Genomic DNA, 25,646 nt, shown 5'->3' on the forward strand with positions numbered 1-25,646 from the left:
CCATTTTCTCCACTGCCCCACCTTCCTCACTGTCTCCACTTTCTCCACTGCCCCACCTTCCTCACTGTCCCCATTTTCTCCACTGCTCTCACCTTCCTCACTGTCCCCACTGTTTTCACTGCCCCACCTTCCTTACTGTCCACACTTTCTCCACTGCCCCACTTTCCTCACTGTATTCACTTTCTCCACTGCCCCAACTTCCTCACTGTCCCCACTGTCTCCACTGCCCCACCTTCCTTACTGTCCCCACTGTCTCCACTGCCCCACCTTCCTTACAGTTCCCACTGTCTCCACTGCCCCACCTTCCTTACTGTCCCCACTGTCTCCACTGCCCCACCTTCCTTACTGTCCCCACTGTCTCCACTGCCCCACCTTCCTTACTGTCCCCACTTTCTCCACTGCCCCACCTTCCTCACTGTATTCACTTTCTCTATTCCCCCCACCTTCCTCACTGTCCCCACTTTCTCCACTGCCCCACCTTCCTCACTGTCCCCACCTTTCTCACTGTCTCCACTGCCCCACCTTCCTCACTGTCCCCACTTTCTCCACTGCCCCACCTTTCTCACTGTCCCCACTTTCTCCACTGCCCCGCCTTCCTCACTGTTCCCACCTTCCTCACTGTCCCCGCCTTGTTCATTGCCCCACCTTCCTTACTGTTTCCCCTTGTCCACTGCCCCACACCTTTCTCACTGTCCCCACTTTCTCCCCTGCCCCACCTTCCTCACTGCCTTTACCTTGTCATCTGCCCCCACCTTCCTCACTGTCCCCACCTTCTCCACTGAGCCCACACCTTCTCCACCTCTTCACCTTCCTCTTTGTCCCCACTTTCTTCACTACCCTCACCTTCCTTACTTCCCCACCTTTCTCACTGTCCCCACCTTCTCCACTTCCCCACTTTTTCCACTGTCCCCACCTTCCTCACTGTCCCCACTTTCTCCACTGCCTCACCTTCCTCACTGTTTCCGCTTTCCTCACTGTCCCCACCTTACTCACTGTCCCCGCCTTCTTCAACGCCCCACCTTCCTCACTGTCCCCACCTTGTCCACTGCCCCACACCTTTCTCACTGTCCCCACCTTCTCCACTGCCCCACCTTCCTTACAGCCTTTACCTTGTCCTCTGCCCCCACCCCTTACTCACTGTCCCCACCTTCTCCACTGAGCCCACACCTTCTCCACCTCTTCACCTTCCTCTTTGTCCCCACTCTCTCCACTACCTTCACCTTCCTCACTTCCCTACCTACCTCACTGTCCCCACCTTCTCCACTTCCTCACTTTTTCCACTGTCCAACGTTTCTCACTTTTCTAAACTTCACCACTGCCCCATCTTTCTCACTGTCCCCACCTTCCTCACTGTGTAGTAAAACACAAAGTAATGGAAATAAGGAAGAAGAAGGTGGTAAAAATGAACAGAAATGTAGTTCTGGTAAGGCAGTATAGAAAACGGGCAGCATATCCACGAACTAAAAAAAGTTACAAACTGAAGCAGGTAAACAGGAAACTTTTTATTGTTTTTTGTAACAAAACAGAAAGCAGTAGTGCATTTATCATGCTATCTGAGTGTTTGTTAGGGCAGGTGTAGTGTTATTGCACCAGTTCCCAAATGAGGCTTTATCTTTGAGCTAAAGAAGGTTCAGTCCCCTTGCATTTTCCTTCCCCTTGCATTTTCTTTCCACTACTGCATAGAAAGTAAAAATCTTGAGAGTGTGGAAAAAGATGTCAGAGATAGAGGTGATGTAACCTTGAAACATTCTATTTTTTTTATTTTTTATTTTGTCATAAAAGGATCCTACAGCATGAACAGATGTAGTATATGAAGAGTTTTGGGATATAAGTGCAATTAATTGCAACATTTTGTCTTGTGGCTCACAATTACTTATCCTCCTGGTAATAATGGCTTCCCTGCCACGATCTGTCAATAATCTGTCAGACGTCAGACAATCTTCACACCCTCTTGCTTTTCAGGGTAAACAAATCACTCAGAAGTTCCCCATCAGCATCCACAGCCAACCACGTCATTGTTACTGTGTATGCCATATGCAGCCAGAAATTTTCCCTGTTTGGTATTTATTTTCTTTTATTTAATAAGAACAATATGTACTTTCTGTCTGTTTAAAACAAGTTAGTTCTATATGCCATTGGAGCAGTCATTCCAGGACTTTCTTTTTTTTAAAAAAAGGTTGTTACAGAAAAACAGGGAAGCACAACTTCCTCCATCCTCAGACCTCCCCATGGCTCTGTCCCCATTCTCATCACAATCCTTTTTCACCTTCCTTCTTTATACCCCACCTTTTCCACCTTCCCAACTCCACTCAACATCCTTTCACTCCTTACCACCCTCACCACCACTGTAGTCCCCTTTTCTACCTTCCCAACTCTCTCCATCATCCCTACAATCACCCTTACCACCACTACAATTCCCATCTTTTCAACCTTTTCTACTGTCCTCATCACCCCTACTGCCCTATAGAGCCCCTTTTACCAAATTCCTGACTCTCCTCAGCATCCCTACAGTCCTCAGCACCCTTACAACACCTACAATCCTTACCTTTTCCACCTGCCCTATTCTCCTTGGCATCCCTGCAGTCCTCATCATCCTCACCACCCCTGTAGTCCCCTCATTGTCCTCGTTCACTATTATCCTCACTGCCCTTAACGTCTATGTAGTCCCCACCTTTTTCACCTTCCATATCATCCCTACCACCTTTATATTCCTTTTGTCTTTCACCATCCCCAACAGCCCCTATTGTCCCCAATGTCCAAATCCCTATAAGTTGTTACCTCAGAAAAGATTCTGCATTTAAACTATTGCAATATTGTAAACTTGTGATTTGTAGCTATGATATTAAATGAATCAACACATTCTGAACTGAATGAAAACTCTTTAGTCATGCTCTCTGTATCGAGTGAAGCCATTGTAGATGTTTATGCAAAGTAATTACGTTTGAAGAGCTCCGGGTCAGTCCATAGTGTTTGTCGATTGCTAATGGAGAGGAGCCCTGCTGTATCTGTGCTCATACAGGCACAAATTGTAAACTCATTTTGTGCATCTATCTTTGGTTTAGAAAGCTAAAAGCACTTAGTATAACATGGGCAAAACTCCCTCAGTGAATTCTCTTTTTAAAAGGCAGCAGGAAATGTAATTAGATGTAAATGACTAGATCTTGGACTAGATCTTTAATTATTGGTGCCCAATTTATTATTATTTTGAATAGGAAGACATGTTTTAGAGACCAGTGATGCAGCTTAAAGAGGTGTGTGTGTGTGTGTGTGTGTGTGTGTGTGTGTGTGTGTGTGTGGCCACACAATCCTGCACATACAACATCGAATGCTGATTTTTATTCTATACTTCCTGTTTAGCATCAAATTATTACACTCCATTTATGGTTTAATGCCTTTTTAAGACTAAACACTCTAAAGATTAAAACTATATAAAAGCAGTTACATACAAGGTGGTTTCAAAAAGTTTCGAAACTAGTTCTGCGACACAACAGATGGCAGCACTTGGCTGCACACACAGTCACAAGGAGCACCGACTGTCATAAGTCACTGTGTCAAAAGACATCTTCCTGTGTACATTGGGAGCTGTATTATTATGACCATGTGCGCACCCTGTCACCGAGCTCTCGTCACACGTGAGTTTTTTTGCCTTCCTCACTTCCGCACCCACCCTACTCCTGCGGACTTCGCCCTCTTCCCGAAGATGAAGATCCAGCTACCCGTGCTGATAACATTGTGAAAATTCAGCGTGGATCACCGAAGACACGCTTCAAGAAAGAAGACTTCCAGGACATCCTGGATGCTGTATTGCAAGGGGACAATTTGTTCCCTGTACCTTTTAAAACATTTGACTCCTCCCCTTTTCTCCTCCCCTTGCTCAACCTGCAGTGAAACGCAAAGACATTCTGTCCTGGTTAATCTTATAACATGTTCAAGGGAAGTGAAAATTCAGTGGTTAAGATGTTGGGCTTCTGTTCGGAACGTTGTGAGTTCACATGCCACCACCCCTAAACTGTCACTGCTGGGCCCTTAAGCAAGGCCCTTAACCCTAAATTGCTGAGTTGTATAAATGAGATGCTCTCAGTTTTAAAAAGGTTGGTGACCCCTGATATAAAGAGTCCAAGGTGTTACCATAGAAACGATCACATGTTCACAATCTGCTCATAGTATGTTAGGAATGAGTAATGCTAGAGCTAGACGAAGTAGACAAACCATGTACGTGGGTAAAAGTAGAGATACTGTAGGTTAAATGCCCTTTAAACTTTTACTTGAGTGAAAGTACAAAAGTATTTGCATTGTTTATTGGTTGTCCTCTGACGTAAAAAAAAGGCGGAGTTAAAGACATACATCACCAGATTTAGCCGATGAAATGAAAGAATGCGGTGATGTGTATCTTTAACTCCGCTTCTTTTTTGGCGTCATAGGGCACTTCAACCAATAAACAAGCAGAGAAAATACGCATAGGCTAATACAGAACTGTACACTGTACAGTACATGTACTCACTATAAATGTGATACAGTGAACTGTATTTCTACACAAAATTTGTTTAATGTGTGTGGGAGGAGCTTAAACAGTAGGGGGGCTTAAACAATACAAAACCAGTTTTCGGGGTGGCGTCCGCTTATCGTGGTTTTTCGTTTATATCGCGGGCGGTTTTAGAACTGTGATAAATGGGGGATTTGTGTAATGTTCATATTATAATTTTCATCACAAAACTCAACTCAGTTTATGTGAAAAGACTCTGTTACTCTCAGCACAATGATCTATTAATAGAAATAAGACCACGTGTGTTGTGGCGAGTTCGAGTCAGGAGCTTTTTCCATCATTTATTCCTCTCTAAATGTTCTGCTTGTTGTTGAACAGACGTAATGTGTCTGCATGTTGTTCTTGGAGGTCTAACACACACACACACACACACACACACACACACACACACACACACTCTTTGAGCCATGGCCTGCTCTGTAGTAAAGAACCAATTTTTCTAATGTCACATTTTCACTTAGACTGGACTTGAAATATTGTCAGTTCAAGTCCAGTCCAAATGGAAGAGTGTGTGTGTGTGTGTGTGTGTGTGTGTGTGTGTGGATGTCCATACTAACATGGCTTCTCCAGCCATGTGTGATTCCTCCCCAAACAAACAAACAAAGGAAGAAAAATGATAATTCCTTAGTGGAGGTCAGATATATGTTTTTTATAATTCAACTTAAATAAAAGTTGTTCTCATTATACAAGAGGCTGTAGGTAAAATCATACAAATTTTTTATATTTAATAGAGGAGAAGTGTGTTACTATATAATTGTATAATGTGAAGTGTATTGCATGCCTAGAGCAGAAATTGGGTAAGGGCCTTGCTCAAGGGCTCGGCAGAGGCAGCTTGGTGGTGCTTGAACCCATAACCTATTGAGAAGTAACCCAAAGCCTTAACCACTGAGCTACCACTTTAACAACAAAGCTGCTTAAATTTCCCCTTTTGCGTGAACTAGTAGACCCTAAAGCCATCTCAATGAAGATCTGCTTTCCATGGGATCTGGAAGATCTCCTGCTACAGAGCTCTGAACATGATGAATGTGCACATTGACTGGTCTCCTCACCTCTTCTACATCAGTATCTGCCTTTACTAACACCCTTGTAGCTGAATGAATCTTCACAAAATCTAGTGGAACATCTTCCAGAAGAGTGGAGCTTATTATAAGGGAATGAAGACTAAATATGGCATGGGATAGCGATCTTCAATGTCCTGTAACCATCCAAACCGACTTCTTATCTTATTTAGCAAATTCATTTCCACTGTGTTTACGCTCCACGGGGTTTCACGAGCGCACCGAATCCGACAGAACAAAGCAGACAAACTGCCCAAAATAGTCTGAGGAAACAGAAGTGCTGTTTTTGGACATACAGATGGATTGTTTAGTCTTCATCTGACAGCCAAGCGAACGCCGGAGACGCAGGACTACCATCTGGATTCCAAAAATGTCAGAGATACTTAAGAAAAAAAAAAAAACTATGACTACTCTTTGGAAATGAGTAATCCTCACCAGCATGGAGAGCTTACACAAGCTGCTGGTTCAGTCTCAAAGCATTCATGAAATGGCTTGGGTTTCTTCGCTGATGTTAATTATCAAAAAAAGTGACTTCTTCCTGAATCTGAGGGGGATGAACTGAGTGGTTAAGTTTACCAGGGTGTAAAGAGGTTTCTCCAGGATCTTCTCAGTGCAAGTTCTTTCTTCAGTTGGAGCTGTGGAACACTGTGGAAAGGTAAAGATTTGTCACGTAGACATTATAGCACAGTGAGATTCAGAGCTGGGGTCAGAGCCTGCCATGATACAGTGCCCCCTCGAGCACAGAGAATTAAGGGCCTTGATCAAGGGCCCCAAGAGTGGCAGCTTGGCGATACCGGGGGTTGAACCTCCAACCCCCGACCTTCCGATCAGTAATTCATTGAATTGAAACATATGACTCTGGTTTTATTTCAGTGTTCTGAGATGTGAATATAAAATGCTAGGATTCTGTAATTTCTTAGCCTGGAGTGAAAGATCTTGAGTGCCTTCTCACCTCACCTACATCAGCACCTTACTTTACTAACACCCTTGTTCCTGAACAAATCTCCATAAAATCTAGTGGAACATCTTCCCAGAAGAGTGGAGCTTATTATAAGAGCGAATAAAGACTCAATGTTGAACGCGATGTTCAAAAAGAAGCACATACCAATCTACTGGTCAGATGTTCACAAACTTCTGTCCATCAGATTGCCTATGACAGTTAAATACATTCCGAATCCTCCAGGACTTCTTCTTCTTCTTCTTCTTTCGGCTGCTCCCATTAGGGGTCGCCACAGCGGATCATCCGTCTCCATACCACCCTGTCCTCTACATCTGCCTCTTTCACACCAACTACCTGCATGTCTTCCCTCACCACATCCATAAACCTCCTCCGTGGTCTTCCTCTTTTCCTCCATCCTCAGCATTCTTCTACCAATATAATTCATGTCCCTCCTCTGCACATGTCCAAACCATCTCAATCTAGCCTCCCTCACCTTGTCACCAAAACATCCTACATGCGCTGTCCCTCTAATAAACTCATTTCTAATCTTGTCCATCCTCGTCCTCCCAACAAAACCTTAACATCTTCAGCTCTGCTACCTCCAGCTCCACCTCCTGTCTTTTACTCAATGCCACTGTCTCTAATCCATACAACATCACAGGTCTCACCACAGTCCTATAAACTTTCCCTTTCATTCTTGCAGATACCCTACTATCACAAATCACTCCTGTCACTCTTCTCCACCCACTCCACCCTGCCTGCACTCTTTTCTTTACTTCTCTAACACACTCTCCATTACTTTGCACTGTTGACCCCAGGTACCTGAACTCCTCCACCTTCTCCAGCTCTTCTCCCTGCAACCGCACCACTCCACTGCCCTCCCTCTCATTCACACACATGTACTCTGTCTTACTCCTACTGACTTTCATTCCCCTTCTCTCCAGCGCATATCTCCACCTCTCCAGGCTCTTCTCAACCTGCTCCCTACTCTCACCACAAATCACAATATCATCCGCAAACATCATAGTCCAGGGAGACTCCTGTCTGACCTCGTCCGTCAACCTGTCCATCACCACTGCAAACAGAAAGGGCTCAGGGCCGATCCTTGATGCAGTCCAACCTTCACCCTGAACCAGTCTGTCGTACCTACTGCACACTTCACTGCCATCACACTGTCCTCATACATGTCCTGCACCACCCTCACATACTTCTCTGACACACCTGACTTCCTCATACAATACCACAACTCCTCTCTTGGCACTCTGTCGACGCTTTCTCTAAATCCACAAATACACAATGCAATTCCTTCTGTCCTTCTCTATACTTCTCCATCAACATCCTCAAAGCAAATAAGGCATCTGTGGTGCTCTTCCTCGGCATGAAACCATACTGTTGCTCACAGATGGTCACCTCTTCTCTCAGCCTGGCTTCCACTACTCTTTCCCATAACTTCATGGTGTGACTGATCAACTTAATTCCCCTGTAGTTACTGCAAGACTGCACATCTCCCTTATGCTTAAAGATCGGTACCAGCACACTCCTTCTCCATTCCTCAGGCATCTTCTCACCTTCCAAAATCCTGTTAAACAATCTGGTTAAAAACTCCACTGCCATCTCTCCTAAACATCTCCACGCTTCTACCGGTATGTCATCTGGTCCAACCGACTTTCCATTCTTCATCCTCTTAATCGCTGCTGTCACTTCCTCCTTACTAATCCTATCTACATCCTGCTTCACCAACTCCACATCATCCAACCTTCTCTCTCTCTGATTTTCCTCATTCTTTAGCTGCTCAAAATACTCCCTCCACCTTCTTAACACACTCTCCTCACTAGTCAACACATTTCCATTTCCATCCTTTACTGCTCTAACTTGCAGCAACAGGTCTCTCGGTCTCTCTGCCTGGCCAATCGGTATAAACCGAATCCTCCAGGACTACCATCCGGATTCCAGGAATATTAAAGATCTCCTTGGAAACATAGTGTTCTAGCAAGAGATTTTCCATTCACTTAAACTAGAGAGACCCAAACCTGTTCCAGCACACACACACACACACACACGCACACACACACACACACGCACACACGCACACGCACACACACAGTAACAATGGAAATTAAATGAGGTCATTAAATAGTCCAGATTAGCTGTGTGTGTGTGTGTGTGTGTGTGTGTGTGTGTGTGTGTGTGTGTGTGTGTGTGTGTGTGTGTGGTTTAGTCAGAAGAAAAAAACTTGTATTGATTTGCTACCCTCTGAATCAACTAAATCCAAACCATGCCAGCACAGACAGACAGACAGACAGACAGACAGACAGACAGACAGACAGACAGATAGATAGATAGATAGATAGATAGATAGATAGATAGATAGATAGATAGATAGATAGACAGACAGACAGATAGCACTATGATGTGATCAGCTTTGGGATGTGATCAGCACTTTGATGTGATCAGCTTTAGGATGTGATCAGCTTTGGGATGTGATCAGCTTTAGGATGTGATCAGCTTTGGGATGTGATCATCACTATGATGTGCTCAGCTTTAGGATGTGATCAGCACTATGGTGTGATCAGCTTTAAGATGTGATCAGCACTATGATGTGATCAGCATTATGATGTGATCAGCACTATGATGTGCTCGGCTTTGGAATGTGATCAGCACTATGATGTGATCAGCATTATGATGTGATCAGCTTTGGGATGTGATCAGCTTTGGGATGTGATCAGCTTTGGGATATGATCAGCTTTGGGATGTGATCAGCTTTGGGATGTGATCAGCACTATGATGTGATCAGCTGATGTTTGTTAAGAGTGGACTACAGGAGTGTAAAGCGTTCTCTCCTCCCCTGTGTCTGAGCAGGAGAATCACTGCAGGCGCATTAAGATCCTGGGTGACTGTTATTACTGCGTATCAGGACTGACCCAGCCCAAGACTGACCACGCCCACTGCTGTGTGGAGATGGGCCTCGATATGATCGACACCATCACGTAAGTCTACATACACACACACACACACACACACACACACACACACACACACACACACACACACACACACTGCATTAGTACTTTATCATCTATCTATCTGGAAAAAACTTTCAGATTAATGGCTATAAACACGCTGCATCTGTTTTATAATTCTTGTAGTCATTCCTTTTTTCATTCAAGCCATTTTGGCAGACGCTCTCTTATCCAGAGTGACATACAATGAGGCCCAGCAGTAGCAGCATGGTGGTGCTGAGATTCAAAATCCAACATCAAACCACTAAGCGAACACCTCAGATGCTTGTAGACGCCTACATAAACATTTTATTCTAGATTGCTTCCCTCTTTAGCTCTTATATCTCCAATTTTCAATGAGAGAGAATGTTTGAGAGCATTAGTGGTGTCAGTTGAGAAAACCCATGTTCCAGTTCAATTAAAAAAAAATCTCCACTGGGTTTGAGGTCCAGGCTCTCAGGTTCTTCAATCTTAAGACACCAGGTGTATATTTGGGGCATTTGATGAATAGACTTACAATGATCTAATTTATACACTATGTATGTATAAGTATGTATGTATATATTATTTATGTATAACTGAGCAGCTGAAGGGTTGGAACCTCGTTTAAGGGGCCCACAGTGGCGTCTCCCTGAGATTGCTGGATTTGAACTTCCGAAATCAAAAGTCCTGGGAGATTCAGAAACATTCGGAACAAAATTGGTCTGAGTGCCACCATCTGGTTAAATTTAGAATTACGGTTATAGGGCAAAATTTTGAACCAATGAATTCAAAGCCAATCCCACTTGAATTTGCTGCCATCTTGGATTTTGTTTTATTGCTATTTACTCTAGAAGTTCTGCCCTATCATGACCAGATTTTGGCAGACATCATCTTAAGCAAGACTGGTTGTGGTTTCTGTTGAAGAAGGAGCATCTTGCTAAGCTATCTTGCTGTTTAGCTCTTTTCGAATGCGGATCACGCAAGCGAAGCGGAGCAGATGGAAATCTCCCATCCTGCCGCCGTGCTGAACGTCCTTTTCTGTCAAAAGCCTTCTGTTTCCAGCTCGAGCGAGAATTGTTCACTCGTGCATGTTCACAACTGGCGCATGAATCAAACTGCGTATTTTTTTGTGTAGTGACATAAAATTATTGCTTATTTTATTATATTAATAATAATAATAATTATTATTATTTAACAACGTGTCTTTGAAGGGCTTTTGCCGAACGTGGTCACGCTTAAACTTCCATTTCAAAGGTTTAAAGGACTAAAGTTTGTGGACACCTGAGCATAAGATTATTTGTTTTTTGAACAACCTATTTCATATTTAGTCTCCGTCTGCCCTTATAATAACCTCCACTAATCTGAGAAGATGTTCCACTAGATTTCGTGGAAATTTGTGCTTATTCAAATACAAAGTCAGGTTCTGATGTAGGTGTGGTGAGGAGGCCTGTGGTGTAGTCAGGGTTCACCTTCATCATGTTCAATAGGGTTGAAGCCTTATAGCAGATCTTCCACATCTTCCAACTCATGGAAAGCAGATCTTCATGGAGCTGGTTTTGTGCAAAGGAGCAGGTTTGGATCTCCTAGTTCATCCCAAGACAACTTATACAATTGCGTGCCTCCAACTTTTTGGAAACAGTTTGAGGAAGAACCACATATGATTCAGAACGTCAGTTGTCCAAATACTTTTGTCTGTAGTTTTAGGATTTTAAAGTGCTTGTTTTTATTTTTAAAGCAGTTACAGTGACATTAACACTACATTTAGTCACGTCATAAACTCGACCAAACTATGAATAATTTGAATAAACAAGTTAAAGAAATACGTTACTATTGTTTCTAGTGATATCAAAAGCATATTAAATAAATGTGTTATGAGTAAAAATGAGCTTTGATAAAAACTTCATGATATTAATGCGAAAATCGTGTAGCATTCGAGAAGGTTAAAAATTTGGGTACGTAAAAACAGAATTCTAGAAATGTGGCAATTAAAAAAAAACAAAAAAAACTTCACAAAACTGTAATATCACATAAGTATTCAGAAGAAAGAAAGAAAGAAAGAAAGAAAGAAAGAAAGAAAGAAAGAAAAAAGGAAAGAAAGAAAGAAAAATTATAATAAGAATTATAACAAATAAATATATAAATAAATTAATAAAGAAAGAGAAAGAAAGAAAGAAAGCTATTTAAAAAAAAAACGAATATATACATGAATAAAGAAAAAAATGTAATAAAACATTATAACAAATAAATAAAAATTAATTATTTAATTAAATTATTTAAATTAATTAAATATCTCAATAACATTATAATCATCTGCCTAATATTATGTTGGTCTTCTTTTGCTGCTAAAACCGTAACAGTAACACTGTTCTTTCCTTGGAGCACTTTTCATAGATACTGACCACTGCAGACCAGGAACATCCCACAAGAGCTGCAGTTTTGGAGATGCTCTGACCCAGTCGTCTAGACACAACAATTTGTCAAACTCGCCTTACGCTCGCCCATTTTTCCTGCTTTTAACATCAACTTTCAGGACAAAATGTTCACCTGCTGCCTGATAAATAAACCCACCCACTAACAGAGAGATAATCAGTGTTCTTCACTTCACTGCTCATAATGTTATAATGTCAAAATGTTATGCCTAAAAGGTGTATGTGTGTATATATATATATACATATACATATATGTGTGTGTGTGTGTGTGTGTGTGTGTGTGTGTGTGTGTGTGTACTGTACTAACCCCTTTTGTACCGCAGGTCAGTGGCGGAGGCGACGGAGGTGAATCTGAACATGCGTGTGGGTTTACACACGGGTCGTGTGCTCTGCGGCGTTCTGGGCCTCAGAAAGTGGCAGTACGACGTCTGGTCCAACGACGTGACTCTGGCCAACGTGATGGAGGCTGGGGGGCTACCTGGGTATGACTGTAACCTCACTGCATTATCAACACACACATACACACAAACACACACACACACAGACACACACACACAGACACACACACACACACACACACACACACACACACACACACACACACACACACACACACACACACACACACACACACACACACACACACACACACACTTCCACTAAATGATGTGGTATTTCCTTATTGTTCTGAGATCAGTTACACTCACACAGTCCTCAGTGCCTCAGTGTCACTGACTGCAATTGTGGTTTAATTGATTACATTCACATAATTGAGTTGAAGTAAGATAGAGAAAAAGAGAGATGTTTAACAAGTCTTTATTCGATCATTAATCCTTTTTCCAGGCTTTTACACATTTACAAATATACACCACAAATATTAATAAACACTAAATAAATACATTGGAGTAGTTTAGAAATTTTAAACCAGTGATAAAACCCACCCACAATCCAGACAACAGCAAACACTTGAATCTTATTAACTAAGTTAACATGAGCGTATTTGAATCAAATTCTGTCCGTCACCATCCCTTTCAGCATGTTCTTCACATCTACTGAACCGATTACTAATGTCTTGTTTTTGACTTCCAGATGGCCAACTAAGAACTAACATTTTTACTTTCATAGTATGTATATCTGGGGTTACTAATGAAACATCTAGGGGAAACGTTTCACCCATACCTTCAAAGCATGACTTTAAAATTTTAAAAAGACCTTTTAATATTATGCAACAAAGTGATGCAGCTGTTCTCCATCTGTTTCCATCCCTGAGATGACGATCTTCTGGCATCTGGCTCCCACCAAGCAGCATTTTATGCTGACTGAGGAGGGGATCCTGCTTTTTATTATGGGATTATGAAACAAGCAAAAATGTCTCTTGCCATGCTGAAATAGTAGAATAGGGTTAAATTCTTAAAGTCTAAAACTTTTAGCTTATCGTAGCCAAGACTGGATGCTCTCCTAAGTAGAGCGCAAGCTATGTTGGTCCACCCCAAGTCATCTTCAAATAAAAGTCACTGTGCTGCCTGTAGTTGAAAGGTGATGCTATGAGTTCCCTATGTCCACTAGGCTTTGTCCTTTCTGTGCTAAGTAAAAAGCAGATGCAAGGATCCAGTGCTGCCCAGTCCGAAGGAACTCCACAAATTGTCTTTGGTCTGCTTTTATCATGTCTTCTTGAGGCTCTATGATGTTCAGCTTTTGCCAAAGCATGTAGGCAGTAACGATATTTGTAACCAGGACCCTACCTCTATAGGATAGTTCTGGTAATAGCCATTTCCATTGAGACAACTTAGCTAGCACCGTTCTTAGTATGCCCTCCCAGTTCTTTTGCCTGTTCCTAAAAACACCCCTAGAACCTTGATCCTATCTATTTTCCATTTCAGTGGAAGCTGTGGTGACCCTCCATTTCTCCAGGAACCCATTATCAACTCCTCACTCTTTGCCCGGTTGATTTTGGCAGATGAACATTTCATATATGGCTAAAATCTGAGTGTTTGGATATTTTCCCGACTAGCGATAAAAAACTGCGCCATCATCAACATATGCCGATACAGAGATGCTTGAACCTTTGGGGTCTCCTTGTATACAGAAACCTTTCAAGTATTTTCTTAATTTGCTTAGTAGGTGTTCTGTTGCTATGCTGTATAGTTGTCATGAAAGTGGACACCCCTGGAGAATACACCTCTTAACAGGTACTGGACAATTCAGCCCACTCCCTATCTTCAGCATTACTGACACCTCAGCGTACAGTAGTTTTATCAGTGAAATAAACTGTTCTCCAAAACCATACGTTTCTAAAACTTTAAAAAGGTAGCCATGCGCCACTCGATCAAAAGCTTTTTCTTGGTCGAGAGAAAACAAAAGATATTGAAATCATTATTTGAAGAGAGACCAATGGCACCCCTGATTAAAAACAGATTGTCCATAATTATGTGTCCTGGTACACAGTATGTTTGTTCTCTTTTCTATTAACGATACAGGATGCCAGTTCTTCAGCAACCCCAAGTCTCCATTCTTTGGTAGAAGTAACAGCACTGGCCGCTGGCAACTATTGGGTATTATACCCTTCTTGAACCATACCAAACCTTTCCTAAAACACCTCAAATCTCTTTTTAAAAATCTGGCTGGTAGACCATCGAGTCCCAGGGCAGGGTGCAACAGCAGACCTGTTGAAAGCTGCTGGACTGCCTCTGATAGTTCATCAAGGTTTATTCTGGACTCCAGCATATTTCTCTCCTCTTGTTCCACTTTGGGAAGTCATTTTAAAAGTTGAGCCATGCTCTCAGACTTACAGTTAGTTGGTCCAAACAGTTCTTAATAAAAGTCATTGGTAATTGGCTTTCTCATTTCCCCAGGGTCTGAAGTTATGGTGCCGTCTTCTCGACGAAGGTATAGTATATACCTTTTAGGAAGTATACGCTTTTGCTGTGCTGTTTTACACTCAAGATTAAAAAAGATGGCAGTCGGAGCATTCATTTCTTTTACACACGGTTTTCTGGCTCTTATTAAAGTACCTTTAAATCGTTCTTCTAGTAGAGCTTCCAGCTCCAGCTTACATTCAATTACATTCAATTAAATGTTCTATTTTTCTGATGTCCTTTTATCCAACTGTGTAATGTTCTTTTTTTAAACTCCAGTGGTACTAGGAACTGCTGACAAAACACCCTAATATTTGTTTGACCAACTTTCCACCACACTCTCAAACTGATCCTTTCTCAAACCCAAAATTTCCCAGGACCTACAGGATTTCTCATGGAAGGACGTATCTTGCAGAAACTTGGTGTTTAAATACCAGTGATATTTTGGAAATGGTGGTTTTGCAACATTAAAATCGTTAGTGACCATATGATGGTCAGAAAACCTACTGGGAACTATGGTTGCATTAATTACTATTAATAATTAATAACAGGATCTACTGGAACATCTTTCCAGAAGAGTCAAGGTTCTTCTAACATCAAATGGGGACTGAATGTGGAATGGAATGGAAGCATATACCAAACTGATGAAGTGTGTGTTTGTGTGTGTATTTGCATGTGTATCATTAGGAAAGTGCACATCACCCGCGCCACGCTGGAGTGCCTGAATGGCGACTATGAGGTGGAGCCAGGAAACGGGCGTGAGAGGAACGCCTTTCTGCAGAAGCACGACATTGAGACCTTCTTCATAGTGCCGTCTCACCGTAGGAAGGTGTGTAAGTGAGTTTGTGAGAGAGAATGTGTGTTTATGTGGGGTTATTGTTGTGTTAACAAAATATTGCTGAAAAGAAAAAGCTTTGACTTTGAACTTGACACTCCCACCGCTGTGCTTCACCAAATCCAAGAAATGTGATCTCAAATCAGGAAACCAAAGCTTATTGGCTGATCAGCATCTACTGATTTTTTCCACAGTCAACTGAGATGAGAATAAAAAACATTTAAAGCCACAGTTAGTTTGTAGAGGTCTTTCAAAATGTCTTTGGATGCTGTAGCATGAAATCACTTCAACTAAGAAAGCTCTTTAAAATGTACTGAGGCAAACTGTTCTGTGGTCAGACAAATCTAAATTGTAATGTACTTTTGGAAACAATAAACACCACGTTTTCTGGACTAAAGAGGAAAGGGACTATCCGGCTTGTCATCAGCACTCAGTTCAAAAATCCACATCTCTGTTGGAATTGGAGTGCGTTAGTGCCTGTGGAATGGGCAGCTTGGACATTTGGAATGGTTCCATCAGTGCATCAATATACAAGTTTTGGAGCGGCAAATGCTTTCATCCAGAAAACATCAATTTTTTAGGGACGGCCTTGCGATTTTTACCAAGACAATGCAAACTGCGTACTTCATCTGTTACAATAGCATGACTTTGTAGTAGAAGAGTCCAGGTGCTGACCTGTCCTGTCTACAGTTTAGACCTTTCATTATTTGAAAATATTTTGGGCACCATGAAACGCTGTTGAGCAGCTAGAATCCTGTATCAGACACATATGGGACAACATTCCTCTCCCAAAACCTCAGCAACTGCTCTCCTCAGTTTCCAGATGTAGACGGAGAGAAGAGGTGATGCTACAGAAGTTGGCCATTTTGTTTTAACCCTTTCACTAACCTATATTGAGAGCATCCTTCAAAGTAGCAGATGTCGAAGAGGACATGATGCCGCCATCACCATGCTTCATTAATATCTATAATATGTTCTCCCCGAAAAAAATAGATCAAGAGCTACTTTTCAGGAACACCATTTTCCAGTGTGAAATGCAGTGACAGAGCAGTCAAAATGATAGAAAGTTCTAGAATGCAATTTGGCTATATGTTGTTGTGTGACCCTCTTTTTAATAGCTGGTAAAATGATGAACCAAGAACCTTAGAGATGGATGTGACTGTAAATCTGTATCTGTATGTGTATTGGAAATGTTTTTAACTCTCATTTCATTCCCTAATTGAGTTAAAGACATTTCCAATGCACCACAGTTGCACAAGTAATGGCAGAGATTGGGCTCGAGTTGTTAGCATAACCAGTGTGTCGACTGAGGTATTAGCGTAAATAAGTCAAAGCTTGTGAAGTTGATTATTTTGAGAAAAGCACTTGGAGAGTTCTTGGAGAGGCTGAAGCATGACTGTGAGCTGGCGGTGAGTTTGCTAATGGAGGAAGGTAAAAGTGAATTTCATTCTCCTCTACGATTCTTTAAGACTTGTGAATAAACTCAAAACGAAGAGCTTGTAACATTTGTGAGAAAAAAATGTATGTATTAATTAAAAAGAGTCCTCTTATCAAAGCTGTGAGCTAATCCTCTTAGCAATAAATCGAACGTATGTAAAACGTGTCAGAGGAAGACAAACGTGAGAAGATCATTAATAAGCTATGCAGCTGAAAGTCCTGTTCTGAGTTTCAACAACTACTTCATATAAGTTGTGTTATAGTTACATTATAGTTACTTTACAGCAATATATTATCATTACATTAAAGATACATATAGTTACATTACTGTTATATGTTATTGTCATGTTATGGTTGCGTTATGGTGATGTTGCGGTTACGTTATGGTTGTGTTATGGATACTTTATGATTGTGTTATGGTTGTGTTATGGTTATATTATAGTCACGTTGCAGTTATGTTATAGTTGTGTTATGGTTACGTTGCAGTAGGATTATATTCGTGTTATGGTTGTGTTGTGGTACCCTTATAGTCGTGTTATGGTTATGTTGTGGTACCCTTATAGTCGTGTTATGGTTACATTGGGGTACCCTTATGGTTTTCTTATGGTTGTAGTATGGTTATGTCGTGGTACCCTTATAGTTGTGTTATGGTTATGTTGTGGTACCCTTATAGTCGTGTTATGGTTATGTTGTGGTACCCTTATAGTCGTGTTATGGTTACATTGGGGTACGCTTATGGTTTTCTTATGGTTGTAGTATGGTTATGTCGTGGTACCCTTATAGTTGTGTTATGGTTATGTTGTGGTACTCTTATAGTCGTGTTATGGTTATGTTGTGGTACCCTTATAGTCGTGTTATGGTAACGTTGGGGTACCCTTATTGTTTACTTATGTTTGTAGTATGGTTATGTCGTGGTACCCTTATGGTCGTGTTATGGTTACCTTACAAAAACCTTATGGTCGTGTTACGGTCGTGTTATGGTTACGTTACATTTACATTTACATTACATTTGCGGCATTTAGCAGACGCCCTTATCCAGAGGGACGTACAAAAGTGCTTTGAATAAATGTACACTGGTACGCAAGATTACAAACTTAATATAAATATAACCCTTGAATTCTACAAGCTTGGAAAGTGCTAATTTAGGTATTTCAGGAAGAGGTAGGTCTTCAGTTGTCGCTTGAAGATAGTCAGGGACTTTGCTGTACGGACATCTAGGGGAAGTTCATTCCACCACCTCGGTGCCAGAACAGAGAAGAGCCTTGAAGTGTACCTACCTCTCATTCTGAGAGAAGGTGGTACCAGTCGAGCAGTGCTGGAGGATCTCAGACAGCGTGGTGCAGTGCGAGATGTGATGAGGTCACTGAGGTAAGATGGTGCTGGTCCATTTATGCCCTTGTAGGCAAGCATCAGTGTTTTGAATCTGATACGTGCAGCTACTGGAAGCCAGTGAAGGGAGCACAGCAGTGGGGTGGTGTGGGAAAACTTGGGCTGATTGAACACAAGTCGTGCAGCTGCGTTTTGGATTATTTGCAGTGGACGAAAAGCGTTCAGGGGAAGACCTGCCAGCAGAGAGTTGCAGTAGTCAAGTCTTAAAATGACAAAAGACTGAACAAGCACCTGGGCAGCCTGTGTGGACAGAAATGAACAAATCCTTCGGATGTTATAGAAAAGAAATCGACAAGAATGAGCAACATTAGCAACATGTGGGAAGAAGGACAGTTCATTATCCATAGTTACCCCAAGGTTACGAGCAGTGGCTGAAGGGGAGAGCAGAGGGTCATGAAGTGTTATTTGGAGATCTTGACCTGGAGATGAATCACCTGGGATGACCAGCAGTTCTGTTTTGCTGGGGTTGAGTTTTAGTTGGTGAGCACTCATCCATGAAGATACAATACGTTACAATACTGTTATGGTCGTGTTATGGTTAGGTTGCGGTACCCTTATAGTCATGTTATGGTTAGGTTGCGGTACCTTTATATTTGTGTTATGGTATGTTGGGGTTACTTTGTGGTCATGTTATGGTTACTTTGCGCTTATAGTTGTGTTATTGTTGTGTTATGGGTATGTTGGGGTTATGTTATGGTCATGTTATGGTTAAGTTATGGTCGTGTTATGGTTACTTTGCAGTTAAGTTATGGTCTTGTTATGGTTACATTGCGTTTATGTTATAGTCGTGTTATTGTTACGTTGCAGTACCCATATGGTCGTGTCATGGTTGCGTTATAAGTATGTTGGGGTTACTTTATGGTCGTGTTATCATTATGTTGCGGTACCATTATGGTCGTGTTATGGTCGTGTTATGGTTACGTTGCGGTATCCTTATGGTCTTGTATTGTTGCATTATGGGCAAGTTATGGTTACGTTGCGATACCCTTGTGGTCGAGTTATGGTTATGTTGCGGTACCCTTATGATCTTGTTATTGTTGCGTTATGGCCATGTTATGGTTGTGTTATGGTAATGTTGCGGTTTTCTTGTGGTCGTTTTATGGTTATGTTGCGGTACCCTTATGGTTGTGTTATGAGTATGTTGGGGTTATATTATGGTCGGGTTATGGTTACAATGTGGTACCCATATCATTGTGTTATGGTTGCGTTATGAGTATGTTATTGTAGTGTTATGGTTACATTGCAGTTATGTTATAGTCTTCATATGGTTACGTTGTAGTTACTTACTGGTCGTATTATGGATACATTGCGGTAGCCTTACGGATGTGTGATGGTTGCATTATGGGTGTGTTGGGGTTACATTATGGTCGTGTTATGGTTATGTTACATTAATTTTGTGTTAATATTGTGTTATAATGACATTATGGTTGTGTTATAGTTACATTATGGTTGTGTCATATTTACATTATGGTAACATTGATTGATTGGCTGTTTCATGTTTGTGTTCACTCACAGATCTTTCCAGGACTGATCCTCTCCGACATTAAACCTGCCAAGAAGATGAAGTTTAAAACGGTGTGCTACCTGCTGGTGCAGCTCATGCACTGCCGCAAGATGTTCAAGGCTGAGATCCCTTTCTCTAATGTGATGAACTGCGATGATGGGGACAAGGTATTGATTTAAACCGTGTGTGTGTGTGTGAGTGTGTGTAAGTGTGTGTAAGTGTGTGTGTGTGTGTGTGTGTGTGTGTGTGTGTGTGTGTGTGGGTGTGTGGGTGTGTGTGTGTGTATGTCTATGTGTGTGTTTATTTGGTTATGTGGCTAATTATTTTGGGTTAAGGACGATTTATAGTTATGTTTCATATTATGGTTATATATTTTTTTATTACGGTTATATAACGTTGTGTTATGGTTATATAAGGTTGTGTTATGGTTTTATAAGGTTGTGTTATGATTATATTGGAGAAGCTGGTGTTGGATCTGTGATGATTGCAAATGTTGAGCTATTTTATGAGTTGCTCAGGAGCTCCTAGTTTTATAACCACAAAGTGCTATAGAAATAAACTTGACTTGACTTGACTGATATAGGGTTGTGTTTTGGTTATATAAGGTTTGTTATGGTTATATATGGTTGTGTTATGGTTATATATGGTTGTGTTTTGGTTATATAAGGTTTGTTATTGCTATACATGGTTGTGGAATAGTTATATAAGGTTTGTTATGTTATATAAGGTTTGTTATGTTATATAAGGTTTGTTATGGTTATATATGGCTGTTTATGGTTATATATGGTTGGGGATGGGTATATATGGTTGTGTTATGTTATATATGGTTGTGGAATGGTTATATACGGTTGTGGAATGGTTATATATGGTTGTGATATGGTTATATATGGTTGTGGAATGGTTATATAAGGTTTGTCATGGTTATATATGGTTGTGTTATGTTATATATGGTTGTGGAATGGTTATATATGGTTATATAAGGTTTGTTATGATTATACAGTATATGGTTGTGATATGGTTATATATGGTTGTGTTATGGTAATATATGGTTGTGATATGGTAATATATGGTTGTGGAATGGTTATATAAGGTTTGTTATGGTTATATATGGTTGTGTTATGGTTATATATGGTTGTGATATGGTTATATATGGCTGTGGAATTGTTATATATGGTTGTTATATGGTTACATATGGTTGTGGAATGGTTATATATGGTTGTGTTATGGTTATATATGGTTGTGGAATGCACACAAAGGAACGCATTTCTATTCACACTGTCTATTTTACTTCCATCTCTTCTCTTCTCACTTGCCTCCCCAGTGTGATGTTCTTCAACAGTAAACATCTAGCTTGCTCTCTTATTCTTCTTCTTTCTTTTCTTCTTCTCCTTTGCCTGTCTGTCTGTATGTATCTCCCTCTCTTTCTCCCTGTACATCTCTATAATTACCACCCTTTCTCTCTCATTCTCTTTTTCTCCCACACCGCTGGGAATGACCTTTCTCAGAGCGCACTCTTTCTTCTCTCTGCTTTCTCTTTTTTTCCTCTTATCTGCCTCTGTATTGATGCTGGAGACTTCCTGTTGAGAAGGAAGTAGGGTTCACCTTTATTTTCAGCTCTGTGTGCTGTTCTTTTTGAAGAAGGAACAGCGAGGGTGTGTATTTATTTCCTGTAAACAAGTACGTCTCAGAGTGTATTCCAGGCCTCGGGCTGGACACGGCTTCCACAAAGTAGTTCATATTGTATGTTTAGGAATAATGAATAATATGGATATGAATATTCAATTTTTTTTTTTTTATAAATGAAATGTTCACATAATACATGTATTTTTTATACATGTACAAATCTGTAGTTTTTTTAGTTTGAGGTCCATTTATTTACTTTTATATCATCTGATAAACAGCGATATTTACAGAGACGCATTACTGAGGGTGTGATTAGAGTTGTGTTATAGTTACATTATAAATGAGTTATAGTTACATTATAGTTGTGTTATGGTTGTATTATAGTTGTGTTATGGTTACAATATGATTGTATTATAGTTATGTGTTATGGTTGTGTTATAGCTGTGATATGATTGTATTACAGTTGTGTTATAGTTGTGTAATGATTGTATTATAGTTGTGTTATGGATGTGTTCTGGTTGTGTTATAGTTATGGTTATAGTTATGGTATGGTTATTGTATTATAGTTGTGTTATGATTACATTATGTTTGTATTATAGTTGTGTTATGGTTACATTATGGTCGTAGTATAGTTGTGTTATGGTTACATTATGGTTGTACTGTAGTTGTGTTATGGTTGTGTTATGGTTGTTCAATGATTGTATTATAGTTGTGTTATGTTACATTATGATTTTATTATAGTTGTGTTATGTTACATTATGATTTTATTATAGTTGTGTTATGGTTACATTATGATTTTATTATAGTTGTGTTATGGTTACATTATGGTTGTATTGTAATTGTGTTATCGTTGTGTTATGAGTGTATTATAGTTGTGTTATCGTTGTGTTATGAGTGTATTATAGTTGTGTTATGGATGTGTTCTGGTTGTGTTCTGGTTGTGTAAAGATTGTATTTTAGTTGTGTTATAGTTGTGTTCTGGTTGTGTTATAGTTGTGTTCTGGTTGTGTTTTAGTTGTGTTATGGTTGTTTTATAGTTCTGTCCTGTTGTATGTCCTCAGAGGAGAGTTCTGCGCTCGGCTCCGGAGAAACTGCGTAATCGGGCCGTGGTTTCGGCCAACGTGACCCAGAGCAGCCCTGGCACACGGGTCAACCGCTACATTGGGCGTCTGATCGAGGCACGTCAGACAGAATCTGACTCGTCTGACTTGCATTTCCTCACGCTTATGTACAAGTGCTCAGTGCGGGAGAAGAGGGTGAGCTGCTTCATTCATCACATCTATTATATAAACTTTATCAGTTCACAGCCTTCCATTTGATCTTCAGGAACATCAGTTAGCGTTTTACACTTCTGATTGGTATTGTGGTGAAGCTGGAGGTCAGAAGGAGATCTGAAGAATTACACTGACTTCAGATAATAATAGCATTTTTCAACCTAATCTCCATCAGACAAACACGTTACTGTAAAGACAAAGGTCTGTGTACACCAGACTATAAGATTCCCATATTAGTTCCTTCCACTAGTGTACTGCTGCTGTACTACTGGTGTACTGCTGGTGTACTGCTGGTGTACTACTGGTGTACTGCTGGTGTACTGCTGCTGTACTACTGGTGTACTGCTGGTGTACTGCTGCTGTACTACTGGTGTACTGCTGGTGTGCTACTGGTGTACAGCTGGTGTACTGCTGGTGTACTGCTGGTGTGCTACTGGTGTAATGCTGGTGTACTGCTGGTGTACTGCTGGTGTGCTACTGGTGTACTGCTGGTGTACTGCTGGTGTGCTACTGGTGTACTGCTGGTGTACTGCTGGTGTGCTACTGGTGTACTGCTGGTGTACTGCTGGTGTGCTGCTGGTGTACTGCTGGTGTGCTACTGGTGTACTACTGGTGTACTGCTGGTGTGCTACTGGTGTGCTGCTGGTGTACTGCTAGTGTGCTACTGGTGTGCTACTGGTGTGCTACTGGTGTACTGCTGATGTGCTACTGGTGTACTGCTGGTGTACTGCTGGTGTACTGCTGGTGTGCTACTGGTGTACTGCTGGTGTACTGCTGATGTGCTACTGGTGTACTACTGGTTTACTACTGGTGTACTGCTGGTGTATTACTGGTGTACTACTGGTGTACTACCGGTGTACTACCGGTGTACTACCGGTGTACTGCTGGTGTACTACTGGTGTACTACCTGTGTACTACTGGTGTACTGCTGGTGTACTACTGGTGTACTGCTGGTGTACTACTGGTGTACTACTGGTGTACTGCTGGTGTACTGCTGCTGTATTACTCGTGTACAACTGGTGTACTGCTGGTGTATTGCTCATGTACTACTGGTGTACTGCTGGTGTACTACTGGTGTACTACTGGTGTACTACTGGAGTACTGCTGGTGAACTGCTGGTGTATTACTTGTGTACTACTGGTGTACTGCTTGTGTACTGCTGGTGTATTGCTCGTGTACTACTGGTGTACTGCTGATGTACTGCTGGTTCACCAGATCTTAACTAAGAAATAAAATACATTTTTGCTTCAGAGAAAATGACCAACTAAAATGTAATGAGCTCTGGAGCAGCCCCTGAATTCGAGTTTAAGTTAGAGCTCCAAAGTCGGCTGAAATGCCCGGTGGCTACATCCACCTCTTTCTAAGTGATCACAAAAGTGGTCACAGTGGTGCCATTTAAAATGAATTAATAAATTGCTAATTAATTAAAGAGCTATTTTATTTTTTATAATGGTTCCTGGTAATGGCTAAGGCTTTACATGGAAGTATGTGATCATGTGACCTGCTCTCTATAAATTTAAAATCTATGGGTTGCACAGATTGGGACCTCAAGTGTTTGGATTGTGGGATTGTAAAATTCCTAGAACTTGACATGTTTTGTTACACCTCTAGTCATCAAGATGTTTGATTGCGGTCTGATCTATGTCCAATCTATCTACATAATTAAATCAGTTATCATTTAACAATGTATATAAATATGCTCTGTATAAATAAATAATAAAGAAAACACACATTTGCATTTTATTTACCACACCCTGTGACCCGATTTTGAATACGAGGAACTTTCCCTAGATTAGACAGAATCTTATCTGAGTACAGAACTGTGACTAACCCACCTAAACCCTAACCCTTTGTACCACTTAAGTAAAATTTAGTCAGAGAGTGAGTTCGGCTATCGGTAATTCTTTAAAAAAAAAAATATATATATATTTTTCCCTGTCTTAAAAAAATCTATCAAAATCACCATAGCAACATGTAATGGTTACACCCAGACTGCCTCATGCTTTCCATGAAAATGTTATTGTTGATTTTACCTGATATCCAAAGAGCGAGTTCGAGCACATTTAGTAAACGGTTCGACAGGTTAGAAATAAAACACCTCGTGGTGAAGTGTGATGAAGCGAAGTCACACCTACCACCCTAAAGCTGATTCTTTTTTCCCAATTTCAACATTCTGGAGTCTTTTATTCCTCTAAAACTAAGGCGAATTTATATTAAATTTTATATATTCATAAAATGTTATTTTTTTCACTTAATCCACTTTTTTATTATATTAATAATATTGAGTAATTGATCAAATTGGCACAAATTAAATTGATTAAATAAAATTTAATAAATAGAAACATTTAAATAAATTGTTTGCATTTGTTAGACCCCATTTGGGAAATACAGATGTATATATAAGCGTGTGTGTGTGTGTGTGTGTGTATTTTGCATTTAATATTCGATTTTCTAAAGATCTGATCTACTTAACTGTTATACTTATTTTAGCAGACTTTAACAAATATCTTTATTCCATCCTTCATTCATTCATGCATTCATTCATTCATTTACTCCTTCGATATGTGGAATTGTCACGATTTCTATTTACACACACACACACACACACACACACACACACACACACACACACTAGATACTATAAAACCTCTTCTTAAGTGTCCCTTTCATTCGTCTATTATTCCCCATTGTGTTAGTTGCTGCATATAAACAAGGAGTCCGATCCCAATCTAATCTAATCTGTCCATTTTTTTTCCTTCATTTTCAGTATCACCTCAT

At 40.7% G+C, this 25,646-nt stretch overlaps 1 protein-coding gene across 2 annotated transcripts in view; it reads left to right on the forward strand.

Annotated features, from left to right (window-relative positions):
• Positions 1 to 25,646, forward strand: part of adcy1b (adenylate cyclase 1b) — a 70,471-nt gene that overhangs the window by 30,039 nt on the left and 14,786 nt on the right. The window contains exons 5-10 of one of the 2 annotated variants that reach the window (XM_046852195.1): positions 9,401 to 9,528; positions 12,275 to 12,433; positions 15,494 to 15,635; positions 19,983 to 20,138; positions 22,656 to 22,850; positions 25,636 to 25,646. The exon at positions 25,636 to 25,646 is cut by the window's right edge and continues 87 nt beyond it. In XM_046852195.1, the coding sequence (XP_046708151.1) occupies positions 9,401 to 9,528; positions 12,275 to 12,433; positions 15,494 to 15,635; positions 19,983 to 20,138; positions 22,656 to 22,850; positions 25,636 to 25,646 (791 nt within the window). The remainder of the gene's footprint in view (positions 1 to 9,400; positions 9,529 to 12,274; positions 12,434 to 15,493; positions 15,636 to 19,982; positions 20,139 to 22,655; positions 22,851 to 25,635) is intronic. The other variant, XM_046852196.1, reaches the window with a different exon arrangement.

Source organism: Silurus meridionalis, chromosome 6 (assembly GCF_014805685.1).
Source record: "Silurus meridionalis isolate SWU-2019-XX chromosome 6, ASM1480568v1, whole genome shotgun sequence".
Taxonomy (NCBI): domain Eukaryota; kingdom Metazoa; phylum Chordata; class Actinopteri; order Siluriformes; family Siluridae; genus Silurus; species Silurus meridionalis.